The sequence below is a fragment of the Eulemur rufifrons genome, chromosome 24, assembly GCF_041146395.1.
Source record: "Eulemur rufifrons isolate Redbay chromosome 24, OSU_ERuf_1, whole genome shotgun sequence".
NCBI classification, from domain to species: domain Eukaryota; kingdom Metazoa; phylum Chordata; class Mammalia; order Primates; family Lemuridae; genus Eulemur; species Eulemur rufifrons.
In genome coordinates this window covers 7,744,041-7,766,267 of record NC_091006.1, presented here as the reverse complement: position 1 = coordinate 7,766,267, position 22,227 = coordinate 7,744,041, and the positions used below count along the sequence as shown (strand labels likewise).

General features: G+C 43.8%; 1 protein-coding gene across 1 annotated transcript; it reads left to right on the top strand.

The window, feature by feature from the left end:
• Window positions 1–5,153: 5,153 nt before the first annotated feature.
• Window positions 5,154–21,287, top strand: LOC138374644 (cytochrome P450 2B6-like). Its single transcript, XM_069457675.1, has 9 exons — window positions 5,154–5,341; window positions 9,744–9,906; window positions 10,033–10,182; window positions 12,121–12,281; window positions 13,771–13,947; window positions 14,466–14,607; window positions 16,498–16,685; window positions 16,898–17,039; window positions 20,607–21,287. The coding sequence occupies exons 1-9, from the start codon at window positions 5,171–5,173 to the stop codon at window positions 20,786–20,788; spliced, it is 1,476 nt and encodes a 491-aa protein (XP_069313776.1). The 5' UTR covers window positions 5,154–5,170; the 3' UTR covers window positions 20,789–21,287.
• Window positions 21,288–22,227: the final 940 nt, after the last annotated feature.

Below are 22,227 nucleotides of genomic sequence, written 5' to 3'. Positions count from 1 at the left end.
AAACACAGAGAAAAGAGAATTCAAACAAAATAAACAGAATAACAGAGCAAAATAAATCCATGCAACAACGCCAAGTGACCCCCTGTGTGTATAATTGGAATCCCCCAAAGAAAGGAAGGAGAGTTGGCAAGAGGAACACTATTTGAAGAAATGAAAGCTCAAAAAATTTCAAATCTCATGAAAATTATAAATATACAGATCCAAGAATGTCAAGGAACCTCAAACACAAGATATATACACACACACATATATATACAACTACACCAGGATGTCTCATAGGCAAATTGTTCAAACTCAGTGTAAAAAGAAAATCTGAAAAACAGACAGAGAAAAAAACCACATTGTATAAAGAGGAATAAAGATAAAGATAAAGATTTCTCATCGAAAACTGTGCAAGTGAGAACACAGTGCAGCAACATATTCAAAGTACTGATATAACAGATCCAATAACCCCTGGGTCAAAGAAGAAATAAAAAGGGAAATTAGAACGTATTTTGTTGCTGCTGTGATTGCTTCCTCAAAAATTCTTTGCCTAGGCCGATGTCTGAAAGGGTCTTCCCTACATCTTCTAGGATTCTTAAGGTTTCATACCTTATATTTAAGTCTGTTATGCATCGTGATTTGATTTTTGTAAGAGCTGAGAGGTGGAGATCCAGTTTCAATCTTCTGCATGTAGTTATCCAGTTTTTCCAGCACCATTTATTGAAAAGAGATTCTTTCCCCCAGTGTATATTTTTGTCTGCTTTGTCAAAGATTAGATTACCATATGTGAATGGTTTCATCTCTGGATTCTCAGTCCTGTTCCAAAGGTCTATATCTCCGTGCTTGTGCCAGTACCATACTGTTTTAGTTACTATAGCCTTGTAGTACAGCTTGAAGTGTGGTAGACTGATACCTCCCAGTTTGTTCTCTTTGCTTACAATTGCTCTGGCTATTCAAGCTCTTTCTGGTTACAAATGAAGCGCAGATTATTTTTCCTATATCTGTGAAAGATGACATTGGTGTTTCAGTGGGGATTGCACTGAATCTGTAAATCACTTTGGGAAGTATGGACATTTTAACAATGTTGATTGTACTGATCCATGAGCATGAAATATTTCTCCATTTGTTTGTGTCATCTATGATTTCTTTCCTGAGTATTTTGTTGCTCTCCTTGTAGAGATCTTTCACATCCTTGGTTAAGTATATTCCTAAAGGTTTTTTTTTTTTTTTTTTTTTTGTATCTATTGTGAATGGTAATTAAGTCTTTGATTTTATTCTCAGCTTAACCATTACAGGTATATAAAAATTCCACTGATTTCTATACACTAATTGTGTAACCTGTGACTTTGCTCAATATATTTATGAATTCCAGGAGTCTCTTGGTGGGGTCTTTAGGATTTTCTAGATAAAAAAGTCATATCATCAGTGAAAGGTATTAATTTGATCTCCTCTTTCCTGATTTCGATTCCCTTTTTTTCTTCCTGTTGCCTTATTGCTCTGTCTAGGACTTTCAGTACTATGATGAATGAAGCGGTGACAGTGGGTGAGAGTTCTTTGGGGAAATGTTTTCCACTTTTCCCCATTCAGTCTGATGTTTGCTATGGGTTTGTCATATATGGCTTTTTATAATTTTGGGATATGTTCCTTGTATGCCTAGTTTGTTGCAGGTTTTTATCATGAAACGGTGCTGGATTTTGTCGAATGCTTTTTCTTCATCTATTGAGATGATGATATGGTCTTTGTTTATGCTTCTGACTATGTGGTGAATCACATTTATTGATTTACATGTGTTGAATCATCCTTGCATCCCTGGGATGAAGCCCAATTGATCACAGTGGATTATTTTTTGGATGTGCTGTCGAATTTGGTTTGCTAGTATTTTATTGAGGAGTTTTGCATCTATATTCACAAGAGATGCTGCCCTGTAATTTTCTTTTTTTGAGTATGCTTTCATGGCTTTTGTATTAAGGTGATACTGGCTTCCTAGAATGAGTTGGTGAGGATTCCCTCCTTTCGATGTTATGGAATAATTTCTGTAGTATGGGTACGTGTTCTTCTTCGTAGGTCTGGTAGAATTCAGCCGTGAATCCATCTGGTGTGGGCCATTTTTTGTTGCTGCTTGTTATTGGTCTGTTCAAGAGTTCTATATATTCCTGGTTGAGTCTTGTGTTTCCAGATATTTGTCTATTTACTCAACATTTTTTAGTTTATCTGCATAGACATTTTTTAGTGTTCATTGATGATGTTTTGTATTTCTGTGGTATCAGTTTTAATATCTCCTTTTTCATTTTTGATTGAGCTCATTAGGTCCTTTCTCATCTATTCCTGGTTCTCCTTGCAAAAGGTCTGTCAATTTTATTTACTTTTCCAAGGAATCAACATTTTGATTTGTTCTCCTTTGTATTTTTTTCCTTGTTTTCCATTTCATTGAGTTCTACTTAAACTTTAGTTATTTCTTTTCTTCTGTTGTCTTTGAGTTTAGTTTAGCTTCCCTTTTCTATTTTCTTGAGATGTGTCATTAGGTTGTTAATTTGCAATCTTTCTGTCTTTTTGATGTAGGCATTTAAGGATATGAATTTTCCCTGTAGGACTGCTTATGCTGAATCCCATAGATTTTGATAGCTTGTGTTCCCTTTGTCATTCAGTTGACGGAATCTTTTGATTTCCATCTTAATTTCATCATTGACAATAATCATTCAGCAGCAGGTTGTTTAATTTCAATGACTTTGTGTAGATTTGAGTGTTTCTCTTGGAATTGAGTTCTAGTTTTATTCCACTGTGGTCTGAGAAGGTACATTTTTCATTTTCAGCAGTTCCAACTGTCTTTTTTTAAATATGTCTACATCTTTAGTAAATTTTTCATTCACTTCCTGAATTGTTTTTCTGGTTTCTTTAAGTTGGTTTTCCATTTTTGCTTGGATTTCATTGAACTTCCTTACAATCCTTATTTGGAATTCTTTACCTGTTATTTTAAGATTTTCATTCTGGTTGGGATCCAGTGAGAGAGACTTGGTGTGCCCCTTTGGGGATGTCCTTTAGCTGTGATTTTTCATTCTTCTGGAGTTCTTACACTGGTTCCTCATCTGGAGTAACTGTTGCTTCTTGTCTTTGAATTTTCTTTTGTTTAGATGGAGATTTTTCCCCAGTCACTCTTAAGAGTGTGTTTGTAGCATATATTTGTTAAGAACATTCGGCTTTGTTTTTGGGTGCTTTGATGTTGGTCTAGGTTCTGGACAGATGCGTTGGTTATAGATATCCTTAGTGTGGTGGTTTTCTCAGTCGCTAGCAGTTTTTAAGGTGTAGCAGTGGTGAGCTATGTGTGTGGCCAGATTCCCTGCCTTTGTTGATGAGGAAGGTGGAAGACTTTGAAATCCTTTCTCTTTCCGCAGCCCTGTGGTCTTCTTAACAGTGTGAATTGCACAGGGATGCCAACTTTAATCTCTGAGACAGTCGGTGGTCAGTATTAACTTTTAAACCTAAATTACATTTCAATTTTAATTAGTCACTCCACATTTCAAGTGCTCAATTAATGGCAAGTGACTACCACATTGTACAATGTAGCTCTAACCCACTGTTTCACCTTGGGTAAGATTCTCAACTTCTCTGTGCTTCACTCCCTTCATCTGTAAAATGAAGATGACAAAAATAATTACATCAAAGTGTGAGGACTAAGGTACTGAGGGTAAAGCATTTCATATCTTCCCACCAGGGCTGGCTGAGGACCAAATATCTAGGTACTAGCTTCAAGAGAGTCCATGTTGGTAGCTCTCCAAGGTCAGGAAACTACACCCTCCACCCCTTAAAAACATAATCTGTCTGTACCTCCCTCCTGGGTCAACGTAACTTTCAGGGTCAGGGTCCTGGGTCCAGCAGGGGTTTGCTTAACATTGCAAAAATGTTGCTACCTGATGGTGGAAAGTCATGGCCAGGCAGAGACAAGTGAACATGGACACATTTATTCTCACATTTGCAAAATACGGACTGACCCTGCCAGAGGCCAGATGGGTGCAGGAACACAGTGGCAGTGGAGACAGATGGGAGCAAGCGAACATCAATCAAAGTGGACCTAGTCTCTGTACTCCCGGACTTAGAGTCTAAAGTGGAAAACAGAGATGTGAAGTTAGAAGGAGGTAGGAAGACAGTGTCAGAGACATTTCCTGCACTCTGAAGCTAGCCAGAGGCAGGGAGTGAACTGCCCAGCACTAGTCAGAGCTATCAGAGACCAAGAGGATCTGACCACTTCACATGCCAGGTCTCAGTCTCTCCAGTTCTTTCCATCTGACCCTTCTTCCAAGTCTCAGCAGTTCTGCAGCTCTTGCCCCTCCTTCCCTTTTTGCCATTACTTCCACCTGTGGCTTTCACAGAAGTGAGGGTGAAGGAGGGGACACTGGAGATAGATACTGAATATCTCTAGGACTTACAAAGACAGGGGCTAGGACATGCCAGGAGTTGCTAGGACCAACACTCAAGCACAAACACAGGGAGCACACACAGTGTCTTGCAGTCTAAGATAGAATACAGTTCACCATGTTACAAAGGCAGCTTTAGGACGAATTTTATTTAATTAAACAATTCCCTCCTTTTGGTCAGCTGCTCAGTTTTGAACATACACCACCACCACCTCCACCACACAACTGCAAGCTCACATTCACATATGAAATTATATAAACACACAGAAGCCCCTACACATGGAAGAATACACACATAAGCACACCCAGACTTGCACAGAGAAACACACCCCAGCACAGTCACATAAATACAAACACCCCTTCATATATAAAAACCATTATATAAGCACAACACAGATACAAGCAGGCAGTCAACTACATGCAAGCACAAAAAAACACACAACTAAGTAGACAAGCATATGCTCACCCACACCCACAAAAATAAACACACATGAATACACTCACACCCTCACACACTTGCGTGCTCATGTGGACTTTAGTATTTCTACCACAGTATCCCTGCCAGCATCTAGGGGGAGAGTAAAGCGATATGGAACACGTGACAGTACTACCCAAGCAGGAAGTTCCCCCGCACATTCCTTCTAAGTTAACACGACTGGACAGTGATGAGAGAGGAGGCGGGGACTGGATGAACTTTCATAACTGGGTGGGGAGGCTGACACAGTATAAAAGGCCCAGCTGGAGGCTGCAGTAGGGTGGAAGACAGTCAGACTGGGACCATGGAGCTCAGCGTCTTCCTCTTCCTTGCGGTCCTCATGGGCCTCTTGCTACTCCTGGTCAAGGGCCGCCCAAAGGCCCATGGCCACCTCCCACCAGGTCCCCATCCTCTGCCCTTCTTGGGGAACATTCTGCAGATGGACAGAAGAGGACTACTCAAGTCCTTCCTGAGGGTAAGATGCAGATGGATGGGGTCTGAGGGTGGGCTGGTTCCTGCATTGATACTTGGGGATCCCCCAGCAGAAAGCATAAGGCAGCCTTCTGGGCTCAGGGGTGGGGTCGGGAAGGTTGGTGAGTAGAGGTCATGGAGCTGAAGCATGGATGGTGGTGCTAAGAGAAAAACTTTAAACAAATTAAATTTAGCAGAGATTATTTGAGCAATGAAAAGATTCACAATAGGGCAGCACCCTGAACCAGTAAAGGTTAAGAGAACATCACCCAGCAACCTGGGCAAGCAGGACTTACAGAGAGAAAAAGAAAGTGATATACAGAAATGGCCTGGTTTGTTAGACCTCAGAATGTGCCTCATTTGGACGTGTCTGAACAGTTTGCAGCCTGTGATTGGTTGAATGCTCACCTGCTCTGGGTGTCTGAGACTTGACTACTAGTTGCAAGAATATGCTCTTAAGTTGGTTTGCAGCTTGTTTGCATATTAGGTTATAGTTTACCTTGTAGAGAAGTAGCTTTAGGCCAAATTTAATTTAATTGAACAATTCCCCTCTCCTGGTCAGCCTCTGAATTTTGAGAGATTGACCAAAAACCAGGGCACAGACACCACTTTTTGTCACCATCATAATGGACTTGTTTGGTCTCAGTATGGAATTCACAATTCATAATGTCAATTAGTTGGATGACTCTTTATGCTTTCTTCATGTTTTTGTTATTCTAACTGTAAGGAGACCTTTTCCTGTACAAAGGAGGGAAGCATGCAAGCATTTGGGACTCTTGAAGGGACAGAACACATCAGAGAGGCTAATGTGCTGACCATCAGGAGGATAGGACCAGGACACTGAACTACACCCCTTAACAGGGATCGCCGAGAACCAACTCAAACAAAATCAAACAATTCAGAACTCAGGCAATAAAGATAACTATATTCGAGTCATAGCCTTTGTTCAGAGCATCATAGTGATGAAGGAGCCAGACTTGCAATTAAGGTGTGATTTAAGAGCTATCTGTTTTTACTGTTAGCCTGGAACACAGTCACAGTAACCTGCAGACTCACTAGAAGATGTGTAAAAGTTAGAAAACCTTGGGGTAGCCAGGATTGCCAGTCACCATGCAGGGTGCCTGCTAACCAGATGTTAGCTGCCCCCATAAACACATCATGTGTTCCTTTCCCCTGATAAATGTCATTAAAGTATTTGTTGGCAGTGTTTAGATTAACAGCAGAATTAGCCACCCTTTGAATTAAGCCTTCTGTAGTCGTAAAATCAAGGGGAAGGTAAGTGCAATGTTTGGTTATTCTCTGCACCGTATACAAGCCCCCAACATGGTCAAACAGGAGATCTAAAACTGCTTAATAGTCCATGAATTGTTTTTGTTCAACATCAATATTCTCATCCACCTTTTACAGAATGACTTTTATGTGTCTGAAATAGTGGGAGAGCTAACTGGCTATAAAATCTGAGATTTTCCCCAAGTTACAGATCAGTCTTAAAGTCCATACACCTGGCACCCCAATACCACTTAAGGCCTCCAAGAACCCCACTGGAAACGTTGCTCAGTGGAAACTAACTTATCTTCTATTTGGAGGTTGGTACTAATTTCAGTTATTGACCACTTTGGCCTCTGATAATGGGAGGCATTCTGGGAACTTTTAGGGAAAGCTATTTGGAAGGCTGGATTGAGCCAGGCCAATTAGCAAGATCTGAACCAGTGAGGAGACAGAGCAGAGTAAGCACATCCTCAGCTGACCCTCAGGGACTGGACAAGAGGACAACTTAGTGGCATTTCAGCAGAAGTCAGTTAAATTTGTCCTGCCATATGTCTCCCTAGCTCTTGAACAAGGTCTAGTGGGAAACCTACTTTTTTGCAATCTTTTTATAGCATGCTGTAAGGGTGCATAACCACATTTAGTGCACATTTACTCAATTTAATCCAGCCACATGATGCAAGCAATTATTCATACCCTCATAGGTAGTCCCCAGGTCTCATGCATGTGACAACTGGAAGCACAACATACCTGTGGCAGGTAACACTCGTATAGGTTTTCTACATCTGATAGTAATTTAGATACGAATTGAAAAGGTCAGGGAACTGTTACCAGTGAGTGTAGGAAAGGAAGTATTAGTGATGTCTACAGTATCAAGGATAGCTTTCCACTCTTCCTTTGGGGTTTAAGGATGACTCTCATTGGGAACACAGGGAGGTAATGGCATCAGTGTTTCCTGATTTGGGAACCGTTAGCCCACAAAACCAACAATTGCTCGGTTTTCTTGCTAGAGCCTAATAAGCATTTGCTAAAGCCATCCACAGATTATGGGCTCATGGGTTTTTCTGTCATGAAAAGGAAGGGATTAGGACAGCAGGAAGGAGGGGAGAAAGGAAAAAAATAATGCTTTCCTAATGGCAGAGAAGTCTGGATCCGCATTTTTGGGCACGCTGTCCACATCTAGGCTGCTCTCTGCTTCTGGGGAGAAACATCCCTGGTCAGCTGAACCTTAACGTCTCCAACAGTTGTAGGGTTCCAGATGTCTGACAGGGTTCCTTTGAATCGAGAGATGTGGAGCAATACTTGAGGTCCTGAAGTTCTGCTGCAGAGAAGACTTTGGTATTGTCCCTGCCAACAGAGTTTAAGGGCAATTTTACTCTGGCATCGTTTTCAAAAGACCTCATCTCTGGGTTCTAGATCATGAAAGGTCTGTTTGTCATCAGTTGGTGGGTCATGAAGGGCTTTTTTACCTGGTGAAAATATACTTTACCATAATGCATTAAACCTAGCAGTATTGAGTCATGTCAGAGTTTATAGGAGTGGGAGATAGATGACGTTCTATTATTAGGGGCATAGGCTTCCAGTAACTACTTAATAAGGGGTCAATCTGTGTTGTTCCTGTGGGAGTGATCTGATTGCCATCAATCAGTAATACCTTTGACCAAAGCAATCCAATCAATTCAGTTAGCTTTGCCTAATGACTTTGGGTTTGTATTACCTTCTTTAACTGTCTTACAACTTGGCCAGGGAAGCAAGTACTTTTATCAATGGTGATTTCTCCAGGATTGTCCCTTAAGGGAAATACATTTCTAATAACCTTTTAGTTACTCTTATATTTTTGGCCTTCCTGTGTAGGAAAACTTCTACATCACCAGAAAACATGTATTGCGTGTGGCAATTGAGTGAACTCCATCTACAAGTGTTCAAATGGTACTTTGCTTGCCAGAAATTTATCATCTGAGGTCTTCATTGTCTCAGTAGAATTATGGGCTGGACAAACCAAATGTTGGTATAAACCATTTTAGCAATCTTAGCACAGTCACAATATTTTTTTCTTAATTTGGATCATTTTATCTCTTTCATGATGAGTCATGGAGTGCAGAGCTTTTAATAATGGAAGCTGTAATAACTCAGGAAGGACCAGGCAGCCGTCCAGGCTCCTCAAGACTGCATGCTTAACATGGGATCACCATCATCTTAAATTCCAATTTCGTTTCTCCAATTCACATGCATGACTCTATTTATTAAATAGGTTATCATAGGTAATTTGACATGAATCAATCTTATGCAGCTAATTCAAGTTGTACATCTTAACAATTTCAGTACTGGCTGACTTAGCATGAGAATCTGCCACATCATTTTGTTGGTATTTAATTAAGTTTTGTTCTGCTTGATATTGGGTTAGCAGTTTTTGGAACCTTCAGTTTTTACCCATCCAACGGTATGATCTTAAAGTTATATGATAGAAACCTGTATTTGTCAGAGTCCTTTTCATGAAATTCCTTCAAGATGAAATATTTTCGGCACATAATTGCTCAGAAAAGTATGAGAGTAAACAATTAGCTCTCTGTAAACGACCAAGCTTAAACTGGCCGTAGTAGCACTCACGTTGTACAAGGTGAGTGCTGTATGCAGTGTCGACATGCTGGACAAAAGGGTGATTCACATCCCAGGTGGGACAGAGTGGGTTAGCGTGAGGTATTATCATGCTACCCAGAATGGTGCACAATTTAAAACTTACGAGTTGTTTCTTTCCGGAACTTTCCATTTAAGATTTTCAGAGCACTGCTGTCTATGGGTAATTCAAATCGTGGAAAGCAAAATGCCTGATAATGAAGAATATGATTCTTTGGTTGAGATGCCAGGGAGAAGTGGCCAGACTCAAGGCTATGTGGGTGGGGGTGACATTAGAAGTATTTAAGCACCTGCACTGTTTAGGGCACTAACCAATCAGAGCAGACCTTAGCTGGGCCACAGGTTAACCCTTTAGTTGCTGAGTCCAGGGAAGGTGAATAGGCAGCTTATAGAGGAGGGTCTTGGGGAAGGCGGCCAATTACCAGTGTGGTATGTGAGTGTTTAATAGTTTGACCACTGAGGTGTGTGCTGACTCATATAACCCAGGGTGTGGGTATGCTTGGCAGCTCCAGGAGAAATATGGGGATGTCTTCACCGTATACTTGGGACAGAGGCCTGCAGTCATTCTGTTTGGGATAGAGGCCATAAAGGAGGCCCTGGTGGACCAGGCTGAGGACTTCTCTGGCCGGGGCAAAATCGCCATGGTGGAGCCAATCTTCCAGAGACATGGTGAGAGTCTCCAAGGCACTGGGAGGGCCAGGTGGAGGATGCATCAGGAAAGGGATAAAATGGGTGAAGAAGGACCCAGAGTCTCTCTCTAATGTCCTCTGCAACGCACCATTCCCCACACCCCAGGCGTGGTCTTTGCCAACGGTGACCGCTGGAAGACCCTCCGGCGATTCTCTCTGGCCACCATGAGGGACTTTGGGATGGGAAAGCGGAGCGTGGAGGAGCGGATTCAGGAGGAGGCTCAGTGCCTGGTGGAGGAGCTGCGGAAATCCAAGGGTGAGTTCTGGGGTGGCAGGAAGGACAGGGAAACAGAGAGAGATGTGGGTGACCAGCAATAGAAAGACAGAAAGTTATACGTGGGCAGAGCCAGAGCCAGACAAAGCCTGAGAGACCATCAGACAGAGGGACAGGGACAGAGAGAGAGAGACAGGGGACTGGAAGGGGACAGAGATGGGTAGGCGAGAAACAGAGAGATCCCAGGAAAGAGGGAGATGCAAGATATGTAATGTCCAAGGACAACCGAAACATGGACACCTGGCAAGTAGTGCGCTATTCACTGGTCCCAGGGAAAGGAATTCGTGGATTAGTTGTATCTATCTCAGGCTAAAACAGAAATCATATAAAGGAAAGCAAAAAGAGAAAAGGCAAAGCTGCAGACAGTTTGAAGATAGGGAACAGTGTTTTCCTTTCCTGGGGTGATGTGCTCATGAACTACCAATGAGCAGAAGGCAGGTGGGTGCTCTGCTCTGGGGCAGCCGGTGGGGGCATCAGGGAAGCACTTTGGTTGTTCTTTTGTTTGTTTTTTTGTTTGAGACAGAGTCTTGCTCTGTTGCGAGGGCTAGAGTGCCCTGGCCTCAGCTTAGCTCACAGCAACCTCAAACTCCTGGGCTTAAGCAATCCTTCTGCCTCAACCTCCCGAGTACCTGAGCCTACAGGCATGTGCCACCATGCCGGGCTAATTTTTTTTCCTACATATATTTTTAGCTGTCCAAATCATTTCTTTCTGTTTTTAGTAGAGACGGGGTCTCACTCTTGCTCAGGCTGTTCTCAAACTCCTGACCTTGAGCGATCCTCCTGGCTTGGCCTCCCAGAGTGCTAGGATTACAGGCATGAGTCACCACGCCCGGCCATTGGTTGTTCTTTAATTCTTCATAACTGAGTATTTATGTGACACACAGGTGACAGGGCCCTTAGTTAGAACCTCTATCTAATTTATGTTAGGTCTTTACCATGTCTCTGATGAAAACTTCTCAAGAGATTCTGGGACGGGGAGGCAGAAACATGGGGGCAACAGGCAACAGGGACAGAGAGATTGAAAAGAAAAACAGAAGGACACAGACGGACACGGTTGGACGCAGGAAATGAAAAAGACAAGGCATAGGAGGGACCAAAACAAAGAGAAAGGCACACAGAGATGTGCCGAGACACACAGGGAGAGAGACTCAGGGAGGCAGGAAGAAATGAAGACAGAGAGAAATGGAGGCTGGGAAAATCAGACACGCAGACAGACAAGGCTCAGGAAAAGGTCTGCAGAGGAACGAGAGAAGACAGACAGGTGAGACCCAGAGAGAGAGGCCACAGCAGCCTGATGTTCTCAGGTGCTCACAGCCCAGTGTTAGTGCAGCCGGGGCCAGGGCTGAGCCTGTGTGCACAGACACCCACTATCAGGTGCAGAGCAACTCCTGATGCCCACAGAGCCCCAGGTGTGGAGAGAAGAGACTAAGGGGGAATCACAATAGGGAGAGAGAGATCAGGGCTTTTAGATTTGCATAAGCAATTGATTGAACACCTACTCTGCCCCACCCCTGACCCTGGGACTTAACCCTCTTAGCTCACAAGTGCAGGGTGAGGACCAACTGCACAGACTCTTTCGCTGGGCTGCCTAGATTGGAATCCTGGCCCCCGTAATGAGTTGCTGTGTTATCTTGGTCAAAGTACTTAAACTCTCTGTTTTCCCAGCTAAAAAATGGGGGAAGTAGTAGAATTGCATCTACTTCACAGTGTTGCAGTCAGAGTAGACAAAATGATATGTAAAGTGCTTAGAATGGGGCCGGGCGTAGAATGGGAGTGAGCGTTGGCTGTGATGTTTTCCTTGTCTTTACCATGACTGAGCAATGCTGGACAGTCACACAGAGATGGGGTGGGGACATCCAAACATTCCCCACCCTCTGAGTCCATGTTCCTTGACCTGCCCCCTCCTCCTCCTCCTCCTAGGAGCCCTCCTGGACCCCACCTTCCTCTTCCAGTCCATCACTGCCAACATCATCAGCTCCATTGTCTTTGGAAAACGCTTCCACTACAGAGATGAAGAATTTCTGAAGCTGCTGGACCTGTTCTACCAGTCTTTCTCACTCATCAGCTCTTTATCTGGCCAGGTCAGGGAGAGGGACAAGGAGAGGGGATGAGGTGACATCCAGGGCAGGGGAAAGGATGATCTTTTCTGGAGGTCAGAAATGCAGCTTATGGTTGGAAGAAAAGCAGGGACACGTGGAGAGACGGGGACACTGAGACCTGAGGACAGGGTCAGAGAGACTGAGGGAAATGATGGGGGGTGATGGGAGGTAGAAATAGAGACTCAGAGGAAGACTAGGAAAATGAGGGTTTAGGATAGAGAGAAATGAGTGAAAACAGGACAAGGAAGGGCAGCAATAAGGGAATCCTGAGAGGAGCTGATAGTAGTATGTGTGTGGGGAGGGGCTGTGGGCGTGAGGGAGAGAGAGCAGGAAACTAAGTCAGACTTGCAGCCTCTCTGCTCTCTAGACCCTGATTCCTGTGTCTTTGCTTCTCTGTCCTAGGTAAAGCCCCTCATCTGACCAAATTCACGGGTGTATCACAATAGGGAACCACATTTCTTCCATTTTTCGCATTTCTCCTTTTCCCTTTGTATGCATTTGTATGCATTTCTTTAAAGAACTTTTCTCAGATTATAAAGTACCATTAAGCTCTTTTAAAACAAATAATGAGTTTCTCTAAATGACTAGCCTGGAAGCATTCTTACTGCATAATAAGTTTAACAATATTAAACTCATGCAGAGCAGCAGGTGAAGCTATAGTTCTTGAGCAGGGGTGTGTGTCCGATTCCCACGTGGGACTGTCACCAATGTGGATTCCCAGCACGTCCTACTGGAGGGTCTGATCTGAAAGGCTGGGATGGGGCCCCGGGGACTACTTGCTTCAAGCCCCACAGGGTATTCTGATGTTCTCCTCCCTTGGAGAACCATGGAGAGAGGACGGTCTGGGCAGAGATCCACCAAACACTTAACAATGGCTATCTCTAGAGGGAGGGATTAAGAAGGAATTTTACATCTTATTATATACATTTTTGCATTGTTTGCAATTCTTTGCAAGTAGTTAGGTATTCCATTTATCATCAGATAAAGCACTAGAAACACGCTCCAAAATAAATAAATACTCTTAAGTGATTGACAGGTTCATCTTGTGTAAGCACCATTTTATCAATGGCTGACACAGCCAGGGAGATGAGGAGAGGAAGGAGGAAACAGAGAACAGAATGAGAAAAATAAAGGAGCAGGCTGAGGTAGACAATGAGAGACACAGAAAGATGATAAGAAAGGGAGACACAGATATAAAGAGAAGGAGAAAGGAGAGAGACAGGGAGGTGTGGCAGAGACCAAAGAAAAGACACAAGGATGAGGCAGCAAGAAGCAGAAAGCAGATATGTACAGAGACATGAACAGATCAAAGGAGACATAGTGTCAGGGAGTGAGGGGCTGAGAGAGAGAGAAGGAGACAGAAATAGACACAGAGACCCAGAGGTTCCCCATGGAGGAATTGGGATGTGGGAGGGTTGCCCTCTCCCTGTCACCTGCCCCAGGCTGACCTCACTGCCCTTCATTCTTGCAGCTGTTTGAGCTCTTCTCTGACTTCTTGAAGTTCTTTCCTGGCGCACACAGGCAGGTCTATAAAAACCTGCAAGAACTCAGTGCCTTCATTGGTCGCAGTGTGGAGGAGCACCGGGAAACCCTGGACCCCAGTGCCCCGAGGGACGTCATAGATGCCTACCTGCTGCGCATGGAAAAAGTGGGGTGTGGGTGAGGAAAAGGGGAGGGGGGGAAGGGGAGGGGAACGGGAAGGGAGAAGGGGGAAGGGAAGAGGAATGAAGACAAGATGGGGGAGTAGGGAAAGGGAAGGGAGGAGCTGTAGAAGGGAAAGAAAGATGAGGTGAAAGGAAGGAGAAAGTAGGGAGGAGAAACTGACCAGCAGAAGGAGAGAGAGAGAGAGAGAAAGGTGAGGAAGAAATTCAGGGAAAGGTACAAAAATACAGCAACAGGAGAAATGACCCACAGAGGCAGAAAGAGACTGGGAAACAAAAGGAGAGAAACACACCAGAGATGGGGAGAGAGATGGAAACAGCCGGACAGGCTGAGCAAGACAGAGACAGACACACATGACGGGACATGCAGGGGACAGAGAAAAGCAAAGCGGGTCAGACAGAGGGGGAGACCCTGAAACAGGTGGAGGGAACCCAGAGACACTGGAATGTGCACAGCGAGGCCACAGCCTCCCCTGACCCTTCCCTCCTCTCCCTCTGCACCCAGGAGAAATCCAACCCACATAGCGAGTTCAACCAGAAGAACCTCATCCTCAACACGCTCTCGCTCTTTTTTGCTGGCACAGAGACCACCAGCACCACCCTCCGCTATGGCTTCCTGCTCATGCTCAAATACCCTCATGTTGCAGGTGGGCCTAGGACAGCTAACTGGGGGGGTCTTCTGATTTCATTTTGAGCTGTAGAAGTTGGGCGAGGGGTCCTGCCTGGAACAGAGAGGAGACACTGGGTCATTCCAGAAGCACTGCAGGCTTTGGACCAGTCTCCAACTAAGCCAGACCTTTTTCTGTTGTAATTTCAAAACATTGCATTTATGTGGGTATAAATGTTTTAGGTTCCATAGATAGCCTTGTAATGCTTGAGTCCTGGCTATAGTTGTGCCCAAATAGTGTTCATTGTACCCATTAGGTGGGGTTTTGCCCCTTTCCTCCTCCACCCTCCCGCTTCCCCCTTCTCCCTGGTTGATCTCCACTGAGTTTTACTTCCCCCATGTGTGCTCATGGGTTAGTTCCACTTTAAGAGCGAGTACATGTGGTGTTTGTTTTTTCATTCTTGAGATACTTCACTTAGGAGAACAGTCTCCAGTTCCATTCGGTGTTTATTTGGTGGATGCACGCAGAATCTGTCGGATTGTTCTCCCACTGTTTTCCCCCATCACTTAAAACTTTTTTGAGGAGGGAGGGTATTCTACATTTTTTTCTTATCTGTACAAATTTATGGGGTATATGTGCAATCCTGTTACATGCATAGAGTGGGTAGTGTTATGTCAGAACTTTCAGGGTAGCCATCACCCAAATAACAGACATTGTACCCATGACGTACTTTCTCATCATCCACCTCCCTCTCCCTTCCAATTCTCCACTGTCGATTGTTCCACTCTCTTCGTCCACGTGTACACACGTTTTAGCACCCACGTATGGGTGAGAACACGGGATATTTGACTTTCTGTGCCATCACTTAAAGAATTACCTGTTCATCCATCCCTCCTTTCATCTGTCCATTCTTTTATTCATTAAATCACCTGCATACTCACTGATTCTTTCATCTATGACTCCTCCCAAGGAAATACACTTTCATCATTTATTTATTTGAATTAATTAATCCATGAGTTGATCCTTTGCAACAGTGATACGTTGAATGCACTATTTGTCATTAATTCACTGGCTCATTCATTTAAGCAAGCATCCACGCATCCTTTTATAAATGAGGTTTCATTCCTTAAACCTTCCTTTGGTTCATTTTTGAATTCATTCTACATCCATCCATCCATCCCTTCCATAATTTATCCACTAAATAATTCACTCATTTTTTCATTCCTTATTTATTTATCATTGAATCTGCTCATTCATTTATTTACTCATACTTCACTAATTTTTTCAATCCCTTATCTTCCAGAAATCTGGCCGTTGATATGATTATTGATTAATTATAATAGGTTCGTTGATTTCTTTATGGACCATGTATTAGCTAGTGATTTGTTAATTGATCCATCTATTGATTTATAAGTGAATATACACATCCATTTATTGGTTTGTTCATTCATTCATCCATCTTTCCATTCATGAATTGCTCTATCCATTGATTGATTGATGTATTCATTCATTTATCCAGTTGTTCATGCAGTAATCTATTCATTTCACTCTTATATTCTTGAGAACCTAACACAGTGCCTCACTTATAATACACACACAACAAATGTTACCTTGTTTTCTACTCAGAGAGTGAGTTTCGGCATGTTTGTAGCCTAGAGTTCTTAATCTGAAATTCCATGTAAATTTGTGGTGTGTGTGTATGTGTGTGTGTGTACCTGTCAATATGGGGATAGAATCAATAAATTCATTATATCTTTAAGGGTAAGAATTCTTTTTGCTTCCTCCCTCCTTCCCTCACCCCAGGCTGATTGGGTTGAGGTGTATCAGTGATTTAACCCTTTAACATAGGATTTTCCTGGCTCATTGGCCCATAGAAATCAGTGAGATGTCTCTTGGAAATGGGGTTCACTGGTCCCCTTGTCTGTGCAGAGAGAGTCCACAAGGAGATTGAACAGGTGATTGGCACACATCGCCCTCCAGCCCTCGACGACCGGGTCAAAATGCCATACATGGACGCTGTCATCCACGAGATTCAGAGATTTGCAGACCTTCTCCCCCTTTCTTTGCCCCACATGGTCACCAAAGACACCCACTTCCGAGGGTACATAATCCCCAAGGTGAGGCCAATGGGGGTCCTGCATCTCTCTCCTGGATCTCTCCCATGTGAGCATCCTGGGTTCTCTTTATGCCAAATCTCAAACTTTTGTTGCTTTCTCAATAGGGTATACTTGTCTTAGGGTTTCTTTTTTGGATTTTTTGTTGTTGTTTTTGTTGTTGTGTGAGGAGGCCAGGCAATAGGATATGTTTTGATCTTTTGACCCTCCCTCAGAACACTGAAGTATTTCCCGTCCTGAACTCTGCTCTCCGTGACCCACGTTACTTTGAAAAACCAGACGACTTCAACCCTGACCACTTTCTGGATGCCAGTGGGGCACTGAAGAAGAATGAAGCTTTTATTCCCTTTTCCTTAGGTAAGCTGGGCCCGAGATCCCTTCCCCAGACATCGGAGTGTGCGTTCCATTCCCTCCTGACAAAAAAAATGACAAGTCCTTGTTTATTGAACACTTAGTACATTCTAATTTGTATATCTGTGTGATCCCATTCCATCTTTACCACTACCCTATGAGGGGGCTTCAGCAATGAGATTACAACCCAAAGGCACATCTTGGCAAGCAGGACCTTGGGCAAGTATTTTAATCTCTCTAAACTTTAGGCAATTCATCTTCTTCAATAAAAAAATCTATTGAGCACTACTCTGAGTCCAGTGCTCTGCTGGGGGCTGAAGATAATGCATCAAATCATATAGAGACACAGTTCCTGCCCCAGGAAATTTGCAGTCCAGCAGAGCAGATGGGCATCCGTCAAATAGTAACAAAATCATAATAGGAGTAAATGACTTGATGCATTTAACATGGTTAGAACTGCCTGGCACAAAATAAATGCTCACAGGGGCAATTATTACCATAATGAATCATAATCATGATAACTGCTCTAAAGGGGGTTGGGGGAGCACAAAATAGGAAACACTGACTAACCTTGGTGGGTCTGTGAGGAAGAGCCAACCAGAGGAGCTGGCTTCCAAGTTGTGATGCTCATAGGTGGGGCCAATCAGCCGCTGGGAAGAGTGTTCCTGGCAGAGCAAACAGCAAAGGCAAAGCCTGAAGGTAGAAACCTGATGACACATTTGAGAAAGTATAAGAAGGCCAGGGAGATTTGGGTGTAGATTCCAGAGGGAAATAAGGTGAAGAGCTGAACTGGGCAGGGCTTTGAAGACTGGGGGAGGAGTTTGGATTTATACTTCAGCACTGGGGAGGTGGGGAAGGTCTTGACCTGCTCTGACCTGGCCCAGTAACCATCCTCCACTCTTTAGCTTCATGAGAGAACAACTGTAAACACATTAAATTTACCAGAGTTTATTTGAACAAAGAAATTGTTCATGAATTGGGCAGCACCCTGAACCAGTAAAAGTTCAGAGAGGTATAACCAGCCATGCGGGCAAGCAGTATTCATCCCCGGAAGAAGGAAGTGGCCCACGGACACAGCCTGATGGATTATAGCTCAGAGTTTGCCTCGTTTTGACCTGTTTGAGCGGTTTGAAGCCTATGATTGGCTGAAGCTGGGCTGTTATGATTGACCAAGGCTCAGTTACTCTTTAAGAGAGTATATGCTCAAGTTACATTGTAGTTTGTTTACATACCAAGTTAGGTTATAGTTTGTTATGTACAGAGGCAACTTTAGGCCAAATATAATTTAATTTAACATGCTCTACCCACAGAAAAGCCCAGTATTCAGGTTTCTTACCCTTTGAGAGGAAGGAATTTCCCAGGAACAAGTCCTTGGTCTTCAGTTTCACCATCAGCTTCAGTCACCCAGGGCTCTGGGTCAGCCTGTGTCTCTGCATCATGCAGTGACCCTCTTCCTCCTTTAACTTCAGTGAGAGTTGGGAACACATGGGGTGGCGTCATAAGGGTCAACGCTTTCATTTGATAGGCTGATCCTAAGTTTTTGTTTTTTGTTTTTTTTTTGTGGTTGTTTTGTTTTGTTTTGTTTTGAGACAGAGTCTCTGTTGCCTGGGCTATAGTGCCATGGCGTCAACCGAGCTCATAGCAATCTCAAATTACTGGGCTCAAGCAATCCTCCTGCCTCAGCCTCCTGAGTAGCTGGGACTACAGGCATGCGCCACCATGCCCGGCTAATTTTTTCAATATATTTTTAGTTGTCCAGCTAATTACTTTCTATTTTTTTTTTAATTTTTTTTTTTAGCAGAAATGAGGTCTCACTCTTGCTCATGCTGGTCTCGAACTATTGGGCTCAAACAATCAACCTGCCTCAGCCTCCTAGAGTGCTAGGATTACAGGTGTGAGCCACCTTGCCTGGCCCTATCCTAAGTTTTAAGAGAGGCACAGATATGGAGAGATAAGGACAGAGACAGATAAATGAGCAGCAGAGAGATAAGGAGAGTAAGAAACAGAAAGACAAAGAGAGACAGACATAGGGAGATCCTGGCTGGAAGAGACAGACAAAAAGTGAACATTAGACAATAAGGAGAGAAGAGGACAGAGGGAGACAGACATGGAGAGGGAGGAGGAGGAGTAGGAGGAGGAGGGAGTGAAAGACAAGGAAAAAGGAGGGAGGATGAGGAGAGAAAAGTGGAGGGAAAGAAGGAAGGAAAGAGAGAAACAGAATAAGAGATAGAAAAAAGACAGTGACATAGGTAGAGAGGAGGAAACAGAATGAATGAGAGAGACAAAGTATTTTTAGAGGGAGATGCAAAATGAGAGTGAGAGAGAAGGAGAATGAGAGTATGCGATTCCACTAGACAGAGACAGAGAGTTCAACAACATGGAAGAAAACCAAAATAAAAAGGAAGAAAAGAAAAGAGAGGTAGAAAAACAGTGCTTGGCAGGTGTAGACACAGAAAAACACAGTGATAGATGCCACTGGCAGAAAGAAAGACAAAGCAAGCCGAGAGGGTGTTGGAGCTGACGAGATTCCAGAGGGTGTCCAAATGGACAGCCCCAGTGGTGGGCAGGTGCATTGGGAGGGAGATGACAGGCATCGGACTGTTCTGGGAAAAGCTGGGTCATGGCAATACTTACAGAAATACCAGCCCAGAGACCTTCCCTGAGTATTTTGAAACTCATGTGTCCTTTTTCTATCTTCTGGATGTGCCAAAAGGACGTGGATCCTTCCCCAGATACCTCCGTGTAGGCACGATGTCCAACCACCTGGAACTCATGGGGAATGCCTGGAAACCCACCCGAGACATGGCCTTTAAAGCCTGTCAGTTTGCAGAGTAGGAAACACTGAAGTAAAGGGAGAGGCTCTGCTGTGTCTGTGCCTCAGGATTTCCAGCCCCTTTTGTTCTCATTTCTCTCCAAGACTGTGGTTTCTATGCTCTTGCGGTTCCTTACACCTCTGAGGCTGATGGGAACCATAGACCACGCCCTGCTGCGATGTGCACCAATCCCAATCACAATTTTATATATAATTTGGATGTTTTTTGGGAAGTCTTGAAGCCCGTGGATCTCAGGCTGAGGCAAGATGACAGCCCAGGAATAGACACACGCACGGTGCCAGAAACTACACCCCACACATGCTCCCGGAAACAAACACAAGACAAGAACTGCACATTGAGGATTCTTAATTCAAGCCAGGTGCTATTCTAAGAAGTTTTGCAGACATTTTCTTTAACCTCACAAGAGCCCTCATAGATAGATACCATTCTCCCCATATGAGAAATGAAGAACACTAAAATGTGAAGTCAGAAATATGCTCACACCTACATACGTAGAGGTAAAACACACACACAAACTCGCTCCTAGAGAAATGAACTTGGCATATCCACCCAAAGATTTGCACCCAGTTTCAGAGGGTTTGGGAACCACCTACAAGTCCACCCTGAATTCCAGGTTAAAGGCCAATCTCATGCAAATCTGTTGCAATGGACAGGAGTGTCCAGGCTGAGGAGTGTGGCAGGGCAAAGAATGTGCACCCGCCCTGTACCCTCACTGGTGACCTTCCTTCTGTGCCCACAGGGAAGCGCATTTGTCTTGGTGAAGGCATCGCCAAGGCCGAATTGTTCCTCTTCTTCACCACCATCCTCCAGAACTTCTCCCTGGCCAGCCCTGTGGCACCTGAGGACATCGACCTCACACCCCAGGAGAGTGGTGTGGGCAAAATACCCCGAACATACCAGATCCGCTTCCAGCCTCACTGAAGGGGCTGAGGGAAGGAGGTCAAAGGATTCCAGGGTCACTAAGTGTCCCCACCTCTGAAGACAATGGCCCCTGATTCCCTCCACAACTCCCTTCCACTGAGAGACCTGTCCTTCCTCCTCCACAGCATCTGCTGTCTGAGGTCATGTGGCTAGTGAGTGGAGCAGCAAGACTCACACTCAGTCTCTAGGATCCAAACTCTTCATCACAGCTCCCTCTTTTTCATATACATAGTTTTAAATTAAGAGAAAATTCTCATAAAATAACATTAACCCTTTAGAATGTGAGATGCAGTGGCAATGTTCATGCACAATGCTGTCCAACTAGCACCACCTAGTTCCAAACATTTTCATCATGCCCCCAACTACAACCCGGCCCTATTAAGCAGTCACGCCCCATTTCCCTTTCCCACCAGCCCCTGGAAAACACCAATCTGCTTTCTGTTTCTGTGGAATCACCTATTCTGGATGCTTTCTATAAATGGAACCATACAGTATGTGATCTTTTGTGTCTGGTGTCATTCACCTCAAAGAATATTTTTTATATCAGCATATTATGGGGGAACAAATGTTTAGGTTACATATATTGCCTTTGTCCCACCTGAGTCAGAGTTTCAAGCGTGTCCATCCCCCAGATGGTGCGTACTGCACCCATTAGGTGTGTATATACTATGTAAGCATCTACTGTGGGCCAAGCACTGGGAATGTAAGTGGGAGTAAAAACGGAAATAGTCCACGCCTTCAGGGAGCTCATATCTACTATGGGGGGGCAGTCATCAACAAAACCTTCCTCACATAAAACTGCAACTGTGACGAATTGAGCAGAAGAGCCAGATTCTGATGATAGTATTTGACTTGAGTCTGGGCAGTTAGAAAAGGTGTCTTGGGAAAGTGACACCTTAGCTGAGAGCTGAAGAGGGTGCAGGAGTTATCTATGTAGGACGGGACTCCTCAAACTGCTTGCAGTGAGGTACCTGCTTGTGTCTCCCCCTAATCCACTACAGAAAGATTCTTTCATAAAATGCATTAAAAATGCCATGGCAATGTCAAAATGTAAAAAAAAAAAGAATTAATTTGCTCTTCCTTTCCTATTTCCTTTAGATGGTTTATTAGTTTGTTGATTTGTGAGCTTTCTATCTTTTCGATGTGAGCATTTACTGCTATTAGTTTTCCTCTCAGGAATGCTTTTGCTGTACGTCATAGATTTTGAGAACTTCTGTCGCTGCTATCATTTAGTTCAAAGAATCTTTTGATTTCCATGTAGAGCTCCTCCTTGACCCAACAGTCAGTTGGCAATAGATTGTTTAATTCCCATGACTTTGTGAAGTGGTGAGTGTTTCTGTTGGACTAAAACTCTAATTTTATAGCACTGTGGTCTGAGAAGATACATGGCATAATTTCTATTTTTTGAAATTTGTTGAGGTGCAATTTGTGGCCTAGGA